Source organism: Heterocephalus glaber, unplaced genomic scaffold (genome assembly GCF_053883595.1).
Source record: "Heterocephalus glaber isolate CG9 unplaced genomic scaffold, H.glaber_assembly_v1.0 deba00000738, whole genome shotgun sequence".
Classification (NCBI taxonomy): domain Eukaryota; kingdom Metazoa; phylum Chordata; class Mammalia; order Rodentia; family Bathyergidae; genus Heterocephalus; species Heterocephalus glaber.
In genome coordinates, this window is record NW_028258161.1 from 11868248 (window position 1) to 11889303 (window position 21056).

Sequence of the window (21056 nt, forward strand, 5' to 3'; positions counted from 1 at the left end):
GGAAACTAGAAGGTAGACTCTTGGGGATGGGAAGGAGGCAGGAAAAGGGAGGCAGGTAAAGGGATGGAAAATGACCAAGATACGGTATGTCATACGCACTTACCAATTCCCCAAATCACACATCACTATTCTGCAGTACCAACATGCACTAGAATAAATTAACAAATTTCCCTCTGGTCTCACCACGGACCTCAGAAGGAGCCATGGTTTCAACCATACTACTGACTTTTTAAAGAAAAACTCAAGTAATGTAGCCCCCCACCTCCAAAGTACCATGATCTGAATCCAACAGACAATGAGGCCAATCTGGGAGTGGCTTGGCATACACACAGCCCTGGGTTTGAGTCCCTGCCTTAAATTAACGAATTAATTGACTTTTAAAATGAAGCCCGTATACAGTTAAGCAGGAGGAGGAAGTCACAAAGGGCTTTGCCCTCCAAGTTTATCCCAATTCTAATTGAACCCCAGACTTGAGGTAGTATGACAAACGTGTCTTCTGTCACCCACTGTCCCTCCCCCGCTGGCTCTATCCCGTGGCTTCGGTCCCACCTGGATTAAACAAACAACAACCCACCCAGGCATCCACATCCAGGGAATCAGGCTCGGGCTTGTGGAGATGCAATGCAAACTAACACAGCTAGATCCAGGGACACGTTCCTTTCACCAGAAGGGCTGCACCACTCTTCTGCTTGCTCTAAAACCCTGCAAGGAGGCTCATTAGAAGAATGACAAACGTCCCAGTAGAACCTTCTTTCTCCAAGTTTACTTTTACACCTAGGAAAATTTAGGTGGCTGTGAGGAAAACCCCGGGGCTTCCTGAGCAGTTGGCCGATCCCCAGAACCAGGGTTCGCTTGCTGGCTCGCCCACTTGCCACTCCCGGCTGCCCCCATCATCCCTGCCTCACTGCCGCGGCCCCCAGAACTCTGCTGTCCATGATGCCCATGAGAAGCCAGCCCACCCCTACTTCCAGAACGCTCTGGAAAGGCCCAGAGAGGCCCAAGGATGAAATGCAGCAGAAATAAAGAGCACACCCCCCGTCCTCTTGGATTATGACCTCATCCCGGAGCAGCACGCCTAGGTTTTCTAGGTTGTTCCACATCTGTCCCTGGAGTCTTCCCACTGTGTTCTGAGAGGCACTCCAGGACTTCACTCCACTGAGATGACACTTGCCCGGGCGCCCATGATCCTCACAGGCACCCAAAGTGGCTCTGAGGCTGTTCTCTGGGCTCCTTTCCAGTGAGTCCCACAGAAGCAGAGGTTCTCGGGGAACAACCCCAGAGCACCCCAGGCAGCCTGCAACAGCAATGCAACCCCACGGGATGGAGAGGGAAGAACTGCATCTACCTGAAACCCCTGAGGGCCGGGGGAGGGATCTGAAGCCAGGCTATGGCCCAACCTGGAATCTCGTGAAGTCCCTGGGGAGACTCCTTAGTCCTTGCCAAACACACCATGGGCTTTTAAAAAGGAAGAAGAGTTATAATCTTGCCTTCTCCTGCCGGATGGTCTACAACAGAAGGCAGGGTTGTTTTGTGGAAAGTGCTCTGAATCAGCAGGCCTGACGCTCACTGTCTGTCTGGCTGAGAGCTCTGTGACCCGGGGCCAGCCACTTCACCTCTCTGGACCGGTTTTCTCATCTAAGAGTCAGGATAACCGGTGCATGATTTCTAAGCTCTCTTTCCAGTTCTAATGTTCTATGACAAAGGACACAAGGAGGTTTTTCATAGAAGATCTTTCAGCAAAAAATATAGTCCAGCTGATGTGCTCTTGACAACTCTGCAACTACAATGTTAACCTCACCGCAGTGGCCTCTCTACTGGAGAGCAACCGGCCACCACCTCACCACAGCTGGCAGCGCTTCGTGCGTCAGCAGAGCAGCCCTCGGCTCCTACAGGGAGCCCTGCAGGGAGATGGCATCTGTGTGGCACGACTTCAGGGAAGGCTTCTGCTCCCCATCCTCATTCTCCAGCAAGATGTCCTCCAAGTGTAAGAAAAACACACATAGGAGACATCTGGAGAACCGTGGGGGACGAGCACCGACGTCATCCCCATTTCCCGACAATGGGGTCCAAGGTTGAATCACTTGCCCAAGCCTAGGCAGCTTCTGGACACATCTGCAGACCAGGAGCTGCAAAGATAGGTAGGCTGACTCCTGGGTCCACACCAGTGTTACATTCTGTCTCTTTGTCAGCTGACAAGCCATAGTAAGAGATTTATCCTTTCACCACTAGTGACCACCTCCTACGTGTAGGGGCCACGATCTATATCAAGGATAAGTGACCCTTTCTTAAGGGAAAACATGGGGATGCCAGATGGATCTAATCAAGCGGAAAGACACAAAAAACTTGGGCTGTACTTTCCACTCTACGTGCTGCTACTTATGTTTAGTAAGTCCAAGCTCTCCGTTTGTAAAATGTGAAAAATAGCTCATTGGTTTAGTATAGAATTAAAATAAAATGGTGCTTATAGAAGTCCCAGCTTGTTTCTCAATCGTGACCAACAAAAGAGAATCCAGACTTAAAATCTCCAAGGCCACACATGAACTGCTCTGGATTTCACTACACTAGGTTGGAACAAAAGATTCTACTCTGACTTGACAGTCACCAGCCTATTAATTTAATTAGCTGGCCTTTATTTCTTACTATTTATTGGAGTCATAAAGCTTTGGCTGCTGGAGTTCCCAACATGGCAGTGGAGATTTCCCACCAGGCAGGAAGGCAGTCGCGCCTGCAGAGGGAGATGAGCCCCACAGGGAGAGCTGTCTGCTCTCTTCCCAGCTCATCACGTGACATAGTCTGATTCCACCGCAGCTTCTCCTTCCATGAAATGGACAACATAAGTCTCTACTCCTCCCTCCTGCACAGAAGTATTCTGACCTCTTGCAACAGTATAGTGAGAATGGGAATGTCTAGTATCTGCCTAAATACCTAACACGTGAACATTTTAAAATTCAAAAAAGGCTTTTCACATGCCTCGTTTTCTCTATCAGGAACCTTAGGAAGAGTAGATTCTTAACAAACTTGAGAGTGCATTTACTAAATGAAGCAAAAGAATGTTTTGCTCTTCAACAGAAACATAAAAACTGAAATGTATTTAAAATGTGTATATATTTATATACGTAAATATATTTACCTGCATGGAAATATACATATGTACATATGTGTGGGCAGCTACTCAATTCTGTGACCATCAACAACAACCAAGAACACCATATATATCAGCAATGTATTTTTAAAATATTCTTGTATGGGTTTGGATTCCAAAATGATACCAATTGTATCATATAGTTAAGACTATTTTTAAAATATTTATGAAAGAAAATGCAAATGGTTAAAAAGAATGGATATTCAATCCGATCTATCAAACTGCATGCTACCTTTATTTTAGAAAAAAAAATCCTTCAATTGTATATTTCCCAAAACCTGGCTTTGTCCAGTCACTAAAACCTCTGACCTCGACTTTAAGCTTTGAGCAAAAACATTTGCGATGTAACTTTAAAACGGTAAACAACAGTTTAAACCACCCAAGTAATCCCCAGGACTTCAGGTATGTAAATGAAATGCTCTCATCAACTATATATAAAACTTAAAATAGTGAGTTATATGTTAAGTTTTACTAATATAATTTATCTACCCCTATAAATAATGCCAAAACCACAAAGAGAATGGAATGCAATAGACACGACCGTAAATTAAACAGAAAGCAGTGGTGAATCTTCGGTGTATATTTTGTTTTCTGTATTTGCCATCCCTGTCTCTCTCAGGTCTTCTTGCACTAGATCTTTTCTATAGTGTGATTCTCCAGTGTAAGCTATTCTGACATTTTTAGGAACAGTAGGCTACAAGAGACACACACACACACACACACACACACACACACACACACGTTTCTTGGAATCATTTAAGTGACATTAGTATAAACCATTAGCTAAGTTTACAGAAGAAGGAAGAAAATATTTGCCAAGATATAGGAGGAATTCGGCCAACACCTCATCCCTACACAAATACCTGCACTGGAGGAGGGGCCAGCACAAGGAAAGGAGCATGCAAATAGCTGACAGTGTTTTGAAAGTGTGTTGCAGCACAGTTTCTCCAGCTACTCTAGACACCTACAGAGTAATATATATAGCATGAAAGGTGGCAGGAAAAGCCAGACTGATTTAAGTGACTCAAGCAAGCACGCCCTGTTGCCATAGGGCAGTCATTTCTGCCTCTAAGCTGCCTCCTCTTCTCAGACACTTGGTCACAGGGAGGTTCGTTTTCTGGACCAAGGGATGGATGGCTCCACAGCTGTGCAGCAGTGTGTGGTTGGGTCTGTGAGGATGTCTCAGAGGACCTTCCACACCGGCGTGGGCGGCGTCACCCGTCCAGTGAAGGTCAGAATGGAAAGCAAAGGCAGCTGATGGGCTCGGGCAATCCTGGCTCTCAGCCCTCCAGACTCGGACCAGGACAGACATGGCAGGGCCCTGGCTCCCAGATCCTAGGGCGTGGACTGAATTATACCTCCCGGCTTTCCTGGGTCTAAAGCTTTCGGGCAGCAGACTGAGGGAGTTCCCGCAATTGGCCTCATAATTGCACGGGCCAATCCCTCAATAAAACTTTCTGCGTCTAACTACATACATCCTATTGATTCTGTTTCTCTGGAAACCCTCGACTAATGCAGTCACCAGAGCCAGAGAGAACTGGGTCAGTGCAGCTTTGTCCCTCCCCCTAAATCCTCTTTGCCCAATCAGCACCCACACCCCACTGTCCCTCACCTCCTTAATCTCCCGGGGCTCCGGACCCTGTGCTTCCATTTCACCATCACGCCTTTAGTTCAGGGCCGTTTCAGAAGCCCACCTCCCAGGCCGAGTCAGGCAGACCTGGGCACTGGGAAATCTCAGAGGGAAGGGTCCACTCGGACAAGGGCCACCAAGCGGGCCGCCCTGAAGGACATGTGTGTCACCCTGAAGCTGGAAGAGGGGGAGGCTATGAAACAAGGGACTGGGAGTGAGCTCGGGAGGTGAAAGCTAGAGATCACAAAGGAGGGAACGCAAGGGATACACACAAAGGATCCGGGATTCAGAGGGCAGAGTCGGGACCAGACAGGCATTTAAGCACACATTCGCATAGCGCTGGGGATGAAAGGCCTGGAAAAAGGGGGACTGACTGCTCCACAAGAGCTGCCCTCAAGGTGGTCTTGGGGAACCGGGATCCACAGGCTGGGGAGGCGCTGGAGAGATTAACCAATACAATACGCCTGCTCGGGCTCCTGTGAACATCCTTGTCTTGCAGGAAGGGACCCAGCTAATCCCATGTTCCTTCAATCCAAGGGGTTCTGTAAGCAATGTCCAGGAAATTAACAGACTAGAAATGTACTCATTCTGGATCTCAGATCAAACAAATAAGTATTCTGCCGTTATCTGCTACAGGCAAAGCACCACGCAAAGGCCGCCTGGAAATGCTGCTCTGTCCTCTCCTGGTGGTGCCACTTGGGTGGCATCAAATCAACTCTATTTCTTCTCATGGACACACGCACTCCGGACGAGATAAACCAGGACCACCACACTGAAACAAGCCTGGGGTTATGGTCACCTTGGCTTGGCAGGAGGAGCCACACCCAGAGAAGGTTAGCGGGACTCGGAAATAGAAAGGCCAGGCAGAGAACAGCAAAGAGGGAAAGAACCTGACAGGGCACGACACTGAGTTCGCGTCTGGGCAGGACCACAGGGAGAGCGGACTCTTCCTTGTGACCAGAGGCTCTCTGGAGCTGTGACTGACAGGTCAGGACAGGCGGTGTGAAAACCTTTACATAAGGGTTTCCCAGAGTAGCCACGGGTTCTAGGATCATGAGCGATGCGCCTGTCTGCCTGTCTGTGATCAAATGGAGTTTAGCTGTTAGCCTTCATTCTCCAGCCCAGTGCTGCTCCTCCACAGGTTTCAGAACATCCCTCTCTAAGCATATCAGACAGATCCTCAAAAGCCGTACTGGTGCCTGCAAAGCCCAAGTATCAGCTTTACCAGAGCTCGGCCATTTTCAGTCACTGGAAAAGTGGCTTTGTTTGCCCCAGTCAACACCTTTCTATTGATGTGTGTGCCTCTCCAACACGCACAACAGACTGGCACTTGGCAGTGATGTAAACAACTGAACAAGACGTGTCTCCTCCTGGAAGGCAGCTGCAGGAACAAGCCAGGTGTCAGTGAGTTCACCTCTCTAAAGGCTGCTACTTAATCCCAGAGCAGGAGCCCTCTTCTTGGGGTTCTCCCCTCCTGTCAGTCTGTGCTGTCTGGCCCGAGGGAACCAGAGCATTGAGCCTCTACCCAGGCCTCTGGAGTACTGCCCACCCATATCCCAGGTGCCAACGTGCTCTCCCCGCTTCCTGCCAGCCACGCTGACCCTGGCCCACAGCAGCCTTGGGAGCTCCAGCCCAGCATCCTGGGCTTTGGTATTGCCACTTTTAACAGCCATGACCCCCTCTGACAATGTGCTCAGCACCACACCGTGGTAACCTGACCAACCTCCATGCCAGCCCTTCCGGGTCGGGAGCCATCATTACTGCCACTGCTCCTTGAGTGATTCTCAAAGAATCTTTGAACAAGACAGTGTCCGGTACCTGCTCCTCACTGAGTTCATTGTTCATTGAACTCAGTCCACTGTTCTCATGTGAAACTCTGAGAGAACACTTTCAGTCTTCCTTTCAATGGAGCACCACACCTAAAGGAAGTGTGGTCTCCAGGACATAGAAACATGTGCATCTGTACTCTCCTGGCTGTACTCGGGGACCAACAAAGAGCAGGTTCAGGCCCTGGAAGGTGAGACCAAGGATAGAGCCTGAGAGCGACTGTTCTCCACGCTGAGTTGGTTGCACATTAGAATAACTGGGTGGGGTTGGGGAGGTGATTTTTCAAATGTCCAAATACCCAAGGTAACTTCCAACTCTGACTCAATTGGCCTAAGGGTCAGCACGGGCACTGGTATGTTCTAAAAAGCTTCCTCCGGTGGATCATACAATGCAGCCAAGATGGAGAACCAGTGCTTTAGAGAAAGAGACAGGGACCATCAGCTGAGACTCCCTGTTGGACCAGACAGTTGACAAAAAGCCACAATTTCAAAGCAGTTCCTGCCCAAGGCCAGACAGTCTCTGCAGTCTACAGAGTCATCGTCAGAAAGGCATGTTCGATGCTGGTGCCATTTTTCATCCAGACCGTAACCCACGCGAGCCTCAGTTTCCCTAACTATTAAAAGGGCTGCTCTAACACTTCTCTCATTATTCCCACCCCTTCTTTTCCAGCTTTATGTATCTCCTTCTCTCTGTCTCTCATGTAAACGCAAACTGTTTATACATTTGCTTTTCTACCCCTGGAAAAGCATTTTATCTGCTGCACTGAAATTAGATTTGAGCAGTGCTTGCCCTCTAAGTAAATAAAATCACAGAAGCCATAAACTGTCATCCACCCAAGGTGTGTGACTGGCGATGTTATATTCCACACTGTGCAAAGTACTCCATTCGAGGGACTGCAGCTAGCATTCCCTCTGGAAAAGCTCGTGATGAATCATGTAGCTCCAGCCCACTGAACACCAAGTTGGGCAGCGGCTCTCCCTGCTGCATAGCAACAGCCTACCACAGAGCTTACCGGGTTTGCTTTCTCTTCCCTCTGAGCTTGATTTAATATCTACTTATCAAGTAGAAAATTCATTTTGGAACTATTTTCAGGGCAAGTACAAAGACAACCACAAGGATATACTAGCTACATTACTTTTATCCAATGAAATAAATAAATCTTTACCCTACAATAAACTCAGTATGTAGGAAGGCAAGCAGCCTCAAATGGGTGTCCTTGGATGAAAATCAGTGCAGAAATATATAAATGACCAGAGGGTATAACAGAAGTCAGAATAAAGCAGGTCTACCCAGGACCCCATCTACCACAACTGAAGTGCCTGAAGATTTGATTTAATGTGTTGCTTCAGAAAATTTCGACATCCAGCAAGCCCAGATCTTCATGTGGACATCCAAAGACACCCACACTCACTGTGTCCCAGTCAGAAGTCGTCCCCTGCCCTCCTGTTCTTTTATTTCTGATGTTTCCACCCAGTCATCCTCATCAAAAACCCTACAGTTATCCCGAATCCTGTGTCTACCACATCTCCACGTTCCCTCCAAATGTCTAAATCCTACAGACACCACTGCATTCACTCCTCACTGTCAGTCTCTTCATCCCAACCCTGGAGCCCTCGCTTTAATTTGCTGCTTCTTTATTTCTCTGCTTGATTCTTCCAGTGACTTCCTATTCTCCCTCCACGTGAATTCTGCCTCCTCCAATGTAGCCTTCTAACTTCTGCCACAATGATCTCTATGAAAAACCTCCATCAAAATTTTCCTTTCATTAAAAGCCTTTTATGGCTCCTCAGTGTCCACTGGGTGAAGTTCAAATTCCAGAGTATGTAAGACCCTCTACAATCTTACCTCTCTCGAACCCTAGGTCTCCTGGGCTTCACCGAGAACCCATTTTCCTCATGAGATGAGCCACTTAGAGTCCCTGAGCACTCCCCTGTCCCTCATCTCCTAATCCCTACTGGGGCTGCTCTTTTTAGTTAGAAATCCCCCTTTGCCCTTCTGCCCCGGAAAAACATACTATTATCTCTGGACATTCCTCCTCCATGAAACCTGCCCTCTGGAGGACCCAACCCTGAAGAAAGAACCAGGCACCTCAGTCCTTGGGCCCTGGTCATGCTTATATCATATCATCTATAACTTTACTGCGTTAATTCATAACAAAACTGTCAGATAACAGAAGGCAAAGGATTTCGTCTTAACAAACTCAGCATCTCACAGCGCTGCCTGACACACACTGAGGATGTGATAAATATTTGTTAAACGGATAAACTTCTCAATTCTAAGAGGGGCTCCAAACTATTTTCTTTACAGCTCACACACTTTTCTTTCAGCTGCTTATAATATGGAACTGCCTCTCTGTAAATTATTTGCAGAGGACTGAAAAATAAATCAGTAAAGACGATAAATCAGGGCCGGGGATTTAGTTCAGTGGTTCCAGCGCCTGCTTTGCAAGCACAAGAACCCGAGTTCAATCCCCAGTACCAAAAAAATAAATAAATAAAATTCTAAAAAAATAAAAAGCATGATTTCCATTAAAAAAAGAAGATAAATCACTTCCTATCCCCTGAGAAACCACTTCCTTGCTCTCTGCTCCTGCAGAAAAGTCTGTTTCAACATACCCCAATAACTGATAGTGAGAAATCAGCAATATGCATTGCTCCAGGTCCCTGCCCCTCCCTGTTTTCCAAGGATGTGATTATGTGAAGGAAGCCCAAGGAGGAGACACTAATTAAAGCAGAACATCCGTTCCATAAACCAAGACCAGCTTCTGAGCCCACATGTCCCTGACATGTGGACAGAACAAGGCTGAGCACAGAATCTGACCTCCTCAGCGTTTTACTTCTAAGCCGGTCAGGGAGTCACATACAAACAAAGGCATCACCCTGAGTGCAGCAGCCAACAGCTATTCCCGAAGTCAACATCTGGAAGGCTCTAGGCCACTCAGAATTCCATCTACGAGGTCAAGTATCTGCAAAGTGTCTGCCACGTCATGTAGCCAGCGAGTCACCTCTTCTCCAGGCACTGATTTCATCTTGGAAAATGGGCAATTTAAATAAATGTTTCATTAACATAGTGTTTTCCCGCTTAATGCTAATATTCTTAATTTGTTTTCCCAGACTCTCATCCACAGAATCATTTCCTGCAATCTTCAAGGCAATCTGAAACTCTCTGGGTCCCTTATAGACAATCCAGAGAACCTAGAAACCAAACAAACAAATAAGCTAAAAGCTACCGAGTCCCATTTGTTCCGGAACACACACAGCAAATGCTGTGGGTTCTTCTCTGAGGCACACAAAGGTCAGAACAGGACAGACCAACCTGACCACCTCAGGGGTGCTGGGTTTGGACGGGTTGCAAAGCAGCCTTGCATGGGACACTGTTGGCCCCAGCGAGGTGAGAGATGGCATATCCAGAAGGATGTGGGACCTGTGACATTTACTGTGAGGCCCTAGAAGGCTTGTTCCCATTCAGCTTTGCTTATCTGTAATGGGATTCTTGCTGTGTGCTGATTCCAAACCCCCAAAATTTCAAGGACATTTTGAACACCTTTTATTAATAACAACTCAAAATTTTCCAAAGCACACTCTGTTCAGATTCATGCCAAACATGCAAAAGCAGGTACTATATAAGGATTCATTCCCCCAAATTTTGTGAGATATGGTGCAATGGCTTAGTACTGACGATGTAGGGAAGAGGGCCCGACAACACTACAAGATCACCTTGGGGTGCATCCAGCCACGTGAGGGTGGTCTATGTTTGTCATTATACCAGAGAAGATGAGTTCTACTGTATCTGAGGAATAAAAATACAATTCTTAATGAAGAGGTGAAGCACCTCAACAGCAAACTCCACAGAAACTTTGGGGAGCCCAGTGCCATGCCTGTGGTGCAGAGTAGGGAAAAAAATCACAAAATGTAGAAACAACCCTGGAAGTATGGGCGTCCCAGGCTGAGTCACACACAAGCACCATATAACGAGGCTTCGGACAGCAATAACAATAATGGTAATTACTGTTAATAATATCACTTGTGGGGGGGAGCAGCTTCCCATGCTGGGTAGCAGTGCTGTACTAGGCACATCATGAACACCTGGTGAGCCCCACCGGACTTAGCCCTTAGCACCCACTGCGAGGGGCTGACATGAGCTCCACTCCAGGGGAGATTCAGGCTCGGGAACCGGCCCGCAGCCATCAGCTGTACTGAATGGCAGGGCCTAAGCTCAAAACCAAGCCTGCCTGACAGCTGTGGTCTCTGGAAATAAGAGCTCTTGCCACGACTGCATGAATGCTGCAGGAGAAACCAGGTCTCTGCAAAGTGCTCAGACACCACAATACAGAAGAGCATTCCACATCTTCAGGCCAGCAGCTGGGGCCCCCTCTGACCTCCGTGCAGCTAGCCCCTGGGTAGCAGGCACCTGGCCCTTCTTCTGCAGGACCTGGAGGCAGGCAGGAAGGAGGCCCGGGCCCTCGGCACTTACTTTCTCAGAACGGCGATCTCGTTCTCTATGCTGCTTTCTTTGCCCTTCAGTGCCTTCTTGGGGATGCACTTCACTGCAAAGAGCTTTCCAGTTGCCTTCTCCTCGGCTAAAACCACCTCAGAAAAGGCCCCACTGTGAACAAAGGGGAGAAAAGAAGACTTAGGGTTAGGAGTTCTGGCTTCACAATGGCTCCTCTAACCCCACTACCAAAGTCTGAGCGACACCAGCAATGGGTGTGAACACAACAACTCTATCCAGCACGCTTCCTTACCAAGCATCTTTATGCAAAGCAAACACACGGGCAAGTGTGCACTCGTGCAAATGGGTGTCCCCATGGTTTGGTGCAAAGGGACCACAGAGGTGGACGTGGGCTGGCCACCTCATGGGTCTACTTGACACCTGCCACATGCTGCATGGTGTCCCTTCAGAGCAAGCAGGACACTCCCCAGGGAGGAGCCCCCTACAGGGAAGACTGGCTTCATCAGCAGCTGTCAGCCCTCTCCCAGCCACACAGCCCAGAAAGTCATCCTAAAATCCCCAGATCCCCACAGGCCCTTTCATCCAGCAATATTTCAGAACCCTTCAGAAATACTGAATTAATTTTCATGATAGGTAAGGCTGTAACTACAGTGTGAGCTGGGCAACACGTGGTAGTGACATGGGTTAATTAATCGCTAAGGGCAGGCAAGTTTTCATTAAGCAGTTTATTTCCTTTTCAAACCCAACAAACACACAAGGACCACACAGTGGGGAGGATTTATCTACCTGAAAATATAAATTTAATTCTGCAATAGCAGAGAAACACATCGAAACCAGGCTGCTTGGAGCCAGAGAGGCTCTCTCTTCCCAGCGGGGCAGAGCCCCCAACTCTGTGATGCAGGGACGGAATCCTCCACCTTTTCCAGGCCACAGCACCTGGGCTCTGAGCATCCAGGCCAGGGGCAACTTTGATTTCCCAGAGAGAACCAAAGATGGCTCCTCCCACAGCTACGACAGGAGCCAAACTCTCCTGTACCCAAAGACACCATGAAAGTACCAACGTCACCCCAAGACCTGGCCTTAGGGTCCTCATACTTCAGTCACAAGCAAAGAAATGCCTGAGCAAGGAGAACATATTCTTCTCTCCTTTTGCTTCCCATCTGACAGCGCCACAGGAAGATAAATGTACATTTTTTTAAAGTCCTTTCCAGTGATAGACATCCACATCTGGTTAGTGCAGCTGAGTCTGCAGGACACTGTTCCTACTGGAACACGAACTCTCAAGGGAGACTCCATCTATCATCATTTAATCACACAGACCTGAGGGACAGAAGCCAGTCACTCCATAAAACACCCAAGGGAAATCTTCAGAACAAGGATCTTCGCCCAATCTATACCTTACTAGCAGGTAGAATTCTCCCCTCAGAAGACTGGCTCTCCAACCTTCCCGAACCAGTCAGAACAACAATCATTAACTGTAAATACACAAAAACCCTGGTCAGCTCTATCACAGAGTGATACTCAGAATCAGACAGTCCCAGTAACACTGGCCACTGCCAATGGCTTTGGCCCAAAATAGCGAGGTCAGAGCACCGGACTCAGGCCCTCCTCTCCCACCTCGAACCCGGGACAGACGAAGATGGATTCATCTGACAGATGGTGACCCCAAACACTCACTGGTACTGTTCCCTCCTTGTGCTCCCCAGAGGGGAACAGGGCTGTGTTAGAGCGTAAGAAAAAAACCACTGGAGAAGGGCTAGGGTGATTTGATCCTGGATATTCCGCTCTCTACTTTCAGCTTCCGCTTGAGTCCCTAATGCTGATGGCACCACAACGGCTTCATCCTCAGTCTGTCGCAGATGCTAAGGCCACTTTCCAGGAGGCAGGGAACCCTCAGCAGCACCTGCCAGGGGTTGGGACGAGAGCTGCTGTCCGCTCCATGGGGGCGACCCTGCCCAACCCTGCACCAAAGGAAACATTCTGCCTTTATTAAAGGGGACCCTCGGCTGGGAACATGGGGTACCCGCGGGGCAAGTGCTTCCCTGCTCTGTGGATCAGTCGCACCCCAGAAAACAGGCAAAAGTGAGGTGGTGCCCAAATCAGCCCTTAAAGGCTGACAGCCTGGAAGGGGCTGGGAAGTCTCCGGTAGTGCTAGGCCGCTGCAGGGAGCTGAACAAGGGAGGCGGTGGTGTCCCTGCACCTGGACTCTCTCTGCCTTTGTCCTGTGGGACAGACGGATGCTCCGCAGGCCTGAGTGAGGGCAGAACATGGGTAAAGGGGCTCGGGAGCTCAGCAGCCCTTGTTTGACAGACATGAGCCAGCCAAGGAGGGGCCTGGGAAAGGTTCAGGGCCCCTGAGGGACAAGAGACCCCCAAACACAGCCACTGGCTCAAGTCACAAAACCAAAGATACAGACCCATTCTCTCAGAATGGAAGTCAGCCTGCATCTCCATTCCCAGGCAGATCCCAGAAGAGTAAAAGCAGGAGCTTGAGTAGAGATGTGTACACCGTGTTCACAGCAACATCAGCCACGATAGCCGGAGGTGGAAGCAACACAGTGTCCATGGCCGGACAGATACCCGACAGGTGGACAGAGTGTGATCTACACATGCAGGAATATCACTCTCAAAAGGAAGGAGGTTCTGACATACGCTATAGCATGGATGAGCCTGAAGGGCTAAGCCAGTCACAGAAAGCCAAACTCGACAAAATGCCACTTACGTGAGATCCCCGGAGTGGTCAAATCCAGAGAGACAGAAAGACAATGGCGGCTGCCAGGGGCTGGAGGCAGGGGAATGAGAAGCTGCTGTTTACTGGCTGGGAACAGCAATCTGTTTGGTAAGATGCAAAGGCTCATGGTGCTGATGGTTGCATAGCAATGTAAGTATACTTCAGAATGATTGTATGTTTAACAACTGTACACTTAACAATGATTAGAATGGTAAAGTTTATGGTACATCTATGTTACCACAATAAAATAACTAAATAAAAATAGAAAGTCTGCCTGCTTCTACTCAATGGCATTGCTTGAGAAGGGAGATGTAATAACTTGGCAAACCTTTTCACTCATAACCTCCCTGAAGGAGAGAGAAATTGCATGAGTAGCCGCGGGGTGCCATGTGGCTGGAGCCATTTGATACCGTGAAGTGCTCTGGCAGATATCAACTAATCCGACCCTTGCTGCAAGCCCAGCGAGTACAGGACCCAAGAGGTTACAGTCACCCAAACTTTAGACTGAGGATGCAGACCTCAGCTGCAAAAATAGTAAGGGGCAGAAAGCAAAACTTTGTTTCCTAACCCTCTGAGGTCTTCCTACTAGAGTATTCTGGAAGGATGCTGGCTGCTCCCAGGGAGCGGGGCTCATAAGCACTGCAGGCAACAGAGTGGACGGGTCAGAGCCTGTCCTGCTGGGGAGCCACCGACCCTCCCAAGTGTGTTCATGCACTTGCTTTATCAGTTAGCAAAGCAATGGGCATTTCTCTCCTTTCAGACAGAGCATTCTGGTCCTGGGGACACGGAATTAGCGCAAACTGTTATTATTCTTACAATAAACAGAAATGACTTGAAGACACTTCCCTTGTTGAAAAAAAACCTAATTAAAAACATCAAAATCCAAACCACGAACGAAGAGTTTGGGTAATTTCAGTGTAACGCCACAGCACAGTGACTGTGCGTGAGAAAGAGAGGGGTCGGGGTGACAAGGGAGGCAGGGAGGAGGCAAGTGGGGAGGGTGCAGGGGCAACAAGACTGCAGCGAGGAAAATGATGCGAGGCTTATGCATTAAGCCTTCAGACACACAAGAAAATAAAGTCCAAGGAACAAAAAGCAGGAACAAAGACTGACAACATTTTAAACATACAAAGAAGTCTGAGCAAGTTGCAGGGCTGTAAACCCCAAGTGCGGTGCGTAGAAAACCGAACGGCAGAGCCCTGCACCAGCCCGTGTGTCCCTCGGGCACCTGGAGACCTCCGGCCCACTGGGGAACTGCCAGCCGTGCCCTGCTCCACTCTGTAATCTCACTGTGGCCCTCGCCCCCACTGGTCAGGAACTAGGCAGATGGCCCTGGGGGTCTCCCAGGGGCTAAGACCAGTGGTGGCGTCTCACTGCTGGACTTGGTGGTCTCCGTGTGACATTTGATCTCCTCCACTGCTCCCTAAAACTCTCTTCTTGGTTCCAGGATATGGTTGCCTCCTTCCACTCACTTCCCCGCCTGCTCCCCTTCCTCCCTTCGAATGTCAGTGACATCCAAGGTCTCACCACCAGCCCTTCCTCCTGCCTGCTCTCACCTCCCCCAGAAAGCCCTTACTGTTTTCACTGGTTTCGCCTCCTACTTCCCCAGGATGGGGGAACTCTCACTGCATTTTTCTCAGGTGCTAATCTCATCTTCCCACACCTTCCAGGGCCTCGAGTCTAGGCTAGCCTGCTGCTGAGCACCAATACGGAACACAGTCCTGCATTCTCTTCTTGCTTCCACCGACCCAGTGACCCAGATAAAAACCTGTCCGCTTCACTCCTGCCTCTCATTTCCATCAGCAAGTACAACCAGGTCTTCTGCTGAGAAGACTCCCAAGTGTGTCCTCATTACTCTGCCTCTGAACCACCTGCCTGCCTCCCTTCTGGTCCCTCTGTCCCCAGCAAGCCTACCTCCTCCCTGCTATGGCCTAGCTGCTCCCAGAATCACCTTCCTAAAACAAGATCTATGTATGCCGCTCCCTTACTGAAATCTTTGAGGCTCCACATCTAAGGTCCCGTCCAGACCTGCACCCAACCTGGCCCCTCCGGACACCGGTGCCCTGTACCCTATACCTCACCTCCAGCTTCCCCACAGCACTCAGGGCAGTCTGCCAAATGGATCTACTTCCTTTCTCACCAATGGCCTTTCTTCAGCTTCTGCTACCTTCCCCCTCCTTGGATGTCATTTCTTTGTCTTATTGCTTGGCCAAATTCCATTTCGTTTTTTAAGGGCCCCAATGCTACATTTCCTCTTCTTTTAAGGTTCGCTTGATTGCCTCTCACCTGGAGAGATGACAACCATGTACGTGCCTTATGCCCACACCGCCCCACTTACACACACCGCTGCTGTTCTGGGTGGGCAGCCAGAGCTGTGCTCTTCTGTTCTGTGTCTCAGACCTAAGCACAGTTGGCACTGACTGGTCCCCAAGCAAGCTGTGACGATCCCCATTATGTGGGGCTCTCCTCTGATTCCTGTCTGGCTCTCCTCTGATTCCTGTCTGGCTTTCCACACTTCTCCTGCACTGCAGATGAAAGAAACAAGTAATATTCACTAATGCCCTTCTACTCAACATCCAGGAAAATGGTTTTTCCCTTTCCTGCCTCTAAGGTGCTGTGTAATTCTGTGCTGAAAAGACCTGCCAAGGTTTCTCTTGAGGCATAAAGATCGTTCGAGTCCTCCCTGACACATTTTAAGCTCTGTACTTCCGTGCCCGGATGGGTAGGTAAAATTCTACAGGTAAATAATCCTGAGATCACCATTTTTCTTCACCAGTAAAATATATTCAATTTGTGAATTCCTATGACATGATATTCCTCCCCATAAACCTTCATCCTGGTGAGATAAGTAAAGAGAAGGAAGGTGCTTATATAAAAGAAAAGACAGAAAATGCATGATAGTGGGAGAAAGAAAACGTTCCAGTGTTCTGAAAAACTGCTTTTGTCTGCATAACAAAACATTTAAATTATAAAGAAAACTGTTACTCTATTTTTTTAAATATCAAGTTTCCACTGAGATTAAATCTCTGTGACAAATTACTGGAAAGGTCAGACAAAAAGTTATTGAGAGGCTAACTATGGTCTGCATCTGGAGATGAGCTGTACAAATCGCAAAAGTTGAATCCTTCTCCCTTTGCTTCAGTTTCACAGAAAATCAAATCGTCACCCGGAGATGGCTTACTCCGACATTAAATCAGGTACTCCGGAGAAAAGCCATCTCTGGAGAGCTGAATCCCCAAGCCTAAGAGAAATGTCACATTTTCTATGTTGACTAAAACATTCTAAACAACTACTTATGCTTTTCACTTCATAAATGAAGGTTCTGAAAAAGCTCTCACTTGGTTTTCCTATACTTAGCCGTTTTCAAGAATGGAATGCTGCTGTCCGCACCCGGACCACCTACCCAGCTCTACAGCCGGTCAGGATGCAGCCTGGGCCTCTGGGAGCACTGTGGCCCAGGCCAGGTGGCCAATGGGAGGGCGAAGCACAGGAGGTGGCTGGGCTCTGGGCACCCTCTTCTCCAGTTCCCAGAGAAGGCGGGACAGACCCTGTGCCCTGGGGATGCCTTGGTGAAACGCTGACATTTAATGGTTTCTCGAGCTACAGATAGACATGTACCTTCCAGTTGTTAAAAAATTCACAGAGCCATTCAGAGCATCAGATCTGTGGCGTCTACTGAGATCACAACTGAACTCAGCCAAGCCCAGAGATAGGGCACCCAACCCCAGTCCCAACTACCAGTTACTATTATTAAAAGTGGAAGCTGGGTGCACTGGCACAAGTCTATAGTTCCAGCTATTTAGAAGGCTGAGGCAGAAGGCTAAGTTTAGTCCAGGAGTTTGAGCACAGCCTAAGCAATACAGGAAGACCCCACTTCTTTAAAAAGACAAGAGAGGGGGCGGGGAGGGGGGAGAGAGAAGAAAAAAGACAATGACTGGTCAGAAATACCACTCTATGCCCTCCAAACTGAGCACAGTGGCCTTGTCCTGTGACCCCAGTGCTTAAGGAGGCTGTCACACCTGGGCAGTTAAGCAAGGCTCCGTCTCAAAATTTTAAAAAAAGTTAAAGGTCTGGAGATGTGGTTTAGGGGCAGAGAGACTCTAGGTTCAATCCCCAGCACCACTGAGGGGCAGGGGACCTGTGGCTTCGGCTTTTCCATTTTTAATATTTTTAACCGGAAGTTGTTAAGAACAAACGTCAGTATACAAAAAGAGCACTGCAAGGTCTAGCTGCTCTGTATGTACATCACTTGCAAGTAAATTATTTTCTCATGAAAGAACCGAATCACAAAAGGCATAAAACTTAGCCTCCAAATGATCTACTGTGGCCTACACAGCTCAGGTGCACCACCATGTTAATTAAATCGAACTGGTGAAAAAGAATCTTTTAGAAGGCTCATCTGACTTGTGACAAGAATCGGGAATTCTGGGACTGTCATTCTGATTCACAACAGTACACTAAGCCAACCATTTGGTAAAATTATATCCACCCCAAATTAGACCAAGAAATAATCAGACGGTGCTGAAATGATGGCCACTATTAGCTGAGAGTCAGCTATTATGGGCTCATTGCCTTTTCATGCTTTTTAGTCATTCTACATGTGAATCAGATTGATTGTGTTATTAACTTCATTAGCAGCATTGCCTCCAGCCTATTCGCATTATTGTACCTCACAACCAGGCCTGCAAGACGTTACCCCAGGCCTCCAGCCATAAATCAAAATGTTCTTTTCCACTAAATATACTATTACCCTCAGTGTCAGACCAGGACAACATTAAGAGCTGTTTTTCCTTTTTAAATGGAAAAAACCTAAACACCAAAAAAACAAAAAAAAACACAGTAAGTTCAAAGAAGCTGGTGACATTTGCCTCAAAACAATCTAAGAAATAGACAGCTGCCTTTTAAACCCATTGTTCCGGAGCAGAAGCAATTTTTAAAACGAAAAAAACCTGTCTGCTAACCCTAACAATAATCTCTGGCCACAGAGGCTCCGAGTGGATAATAACAGCAGCTTCCCCAGCCAAAAGCAAGTAAATCAGAAGAAGTAACGACCCTTTCTCCACCAGAACCTGCAGTTTCCACTCCAGTAATTCACACTCCATGTGACATTAGGTGGTGGTAATTCAGTACACGACCAAAAGAAAACCAAGCTCAATTACAGTTTGGCCAAGCAAACACAGCAAAAAGAAGTCTCGATTTCATATCCTTCCATGAAAACGGTATTCAATTTAGACAGAACATGTATTCGCTAAAGTGTATCCATCATTGGCAGTTCCATAGTAAGCGGTGTGTTACATAATTTATTAGAATGCTGGAGCTAAAGGTATCAAAGGACTGTTTTCTAAAACATGGTCTACAACTCCGGCTCTTGTGAATTAGACCAGTACCTCGCCAACCAACTTAATTTCAGGGTAGATGCTCAGCCTGCTACTCGAAACGCTTCCTTTTCTCCACTGAAGAATTCCTGCCTTCCTTCTCAAGTGGCACACTGCACAGTGGCAATCAGCTTCCACGAGAGCTTCAGAACAATGACGAGCATTCCTAAACATTCACAGGTCAGCCTCTCTGTGCTCAGGGCATCCTCATTCCGAGTCCTTGGGGACATCTACAGCCACTGGCACAGGTCTGGGTTATGACAGTCCTGTCACCCAAATGTCGGGGCCCTCTCTGTCTGGGAGAGCTGGCGTTTCTGAGAAATTTTCTGTAGCACTAAATCTTTACTGTTAATAGAGTCACTGACCCAAACGCAGGAGGAAAATAAATTCCAAATGAATGTACACTGCCAGCCTTTAAAGCTCACACGTCCCTGGGCAGCACAGCCTCTCTGACGGCCCCAGGCTTCCTCTCTGCTGTCTGCACAGTGCCTGTCAAAGCTGACATGGGACCCCAGAGTTGGCTACCTTTCTCTCATGGCACCAGGATTTATGAGGTGGTAGCAGGTTAACAGATTCAGTTTTTCCTGCATCGTGGAGTCTCCTGAAGCCACAGCTAAAAAGGCTAGTAACACTCACTCAGGCTTGGTGGTAAATGCCTGTAATCCCAGCACTCTTAGAGGCCGAGGCAGGAGGACACAAGCAAGTTTAAGGCCAGCTTGGGCAACGTAGTGACTTAGCACGATCCTATCTCAAAAAGCTTTTTAAAAGAGTTGAGGATAACTCAATGTGGAGGCCTTGGGTTCAAGCCTCGGTCCTGGGGGAGGGTGGCTAGAAACACTCAGAGGCCCATCCAGTGTCCCTGTGGCCCACAGATGCCCTTGTGGGGCCGCATTCACTCGGGCGACAGAGGTGACATCGCCACTTTGCTCATCAACTTTGCAGGCCTCCCAGAGGCCACTGGTCACAGAGTCCCTGCAGGCTCCTGTGGGAGGGGCCTCTCCCCACAGAGAAGGCGCTTTGAGCCTCCTTTCTTGCCCCGCCTCACCTGGCTGACACCTGCGCCTTCCTTCTCTCTGAATGCCGCAAAGATCCAGTGACTGACATGGAAGGCACACCCCTCTGGCAGGGCCCACAGACTCAGACCCTCGTCTCTCCACACCCACCCTCCCTCGTGGCGACCCTCTTCTTCCAAACACTCTGACAGGCTGGCTGTCCTTCTCCTGCAGGGCAAGGGTCTCAACAAGAAAGAGCAAGGAAAACTCAAGCTTCCCACCAACAAACGTACATCACTGTGCACTTTAATTTTCTAATCTCCCTCCTTAAAAAAAAAAAAAACCCACAGAATTCTCACGTGCAATGATTGGTACATTAAAGGGACATTTGGCTAAATTCATATAAAGAAAATAGCGTCGACACTGTTTTTTTTTAATCAGTAGAAGTCTGAAATAGCAAAGCACTGGGAAGATCTTAAGCATCTATCAATAGGGAACTGGGTAAGAAAAACAATTTAAAAATACAATGGAGTACTAAGTAGCCATTTAGGATAACTGAGGTTTATGTGTGCTAATAAAGAATTACTCCTAAGAGATAAGTGGAAGTATAAAAGCACACAGTATTGTGTATATTATGCTCCCACTTGTATGGAACACACACACACACACTTAATGAACACTGTTGTCTCTAGGGTCAGGCCTCAGAATGAGGCTCACTGGGAGACTGACTCGCTACCCATTTTATTATGTACACGCATTTTTCCATTAAAAGTTAATGAAGTAGAGGAAATTTTTTGGAAAAAGAGAATAATCAATAATAATCTGTGCAAAATTGCCTTCTGGCTAATTAAGGCTTTGTACTCACTATTTTAATTGGATGGTTAACCAGCTTTGCCACATGGATGAAA

General features: G+C 48.0%; 1 protein-coding gene across 9 annotated transcripts in view; it reads right to left on the minus strand.

Moving 5' to 3' along the window:
• The window catches only part of Camk1d (calcium/calmodulin dependent protein kinase ID), a 366227-nt gene that overhangs the window by 207252 nt on the left and 137919 nt on the right, over nucleotides 1-21056 (minus strand). For all 9 annotated transcript variants that reach the window (XM_087206791.1, XM_087206790.1, XM_087206796.1 and 6 more), the window contains one exon: nucleotides 11073-11204. In XM_087206791.1, coding sequence (XP_087062917.1) covers nucleotides 11073-11204 — 132 coding nt within the window. The remainder of the gene's footprint in view (nucleotides 1-11072; nucleotides 11205-21056) is intronic.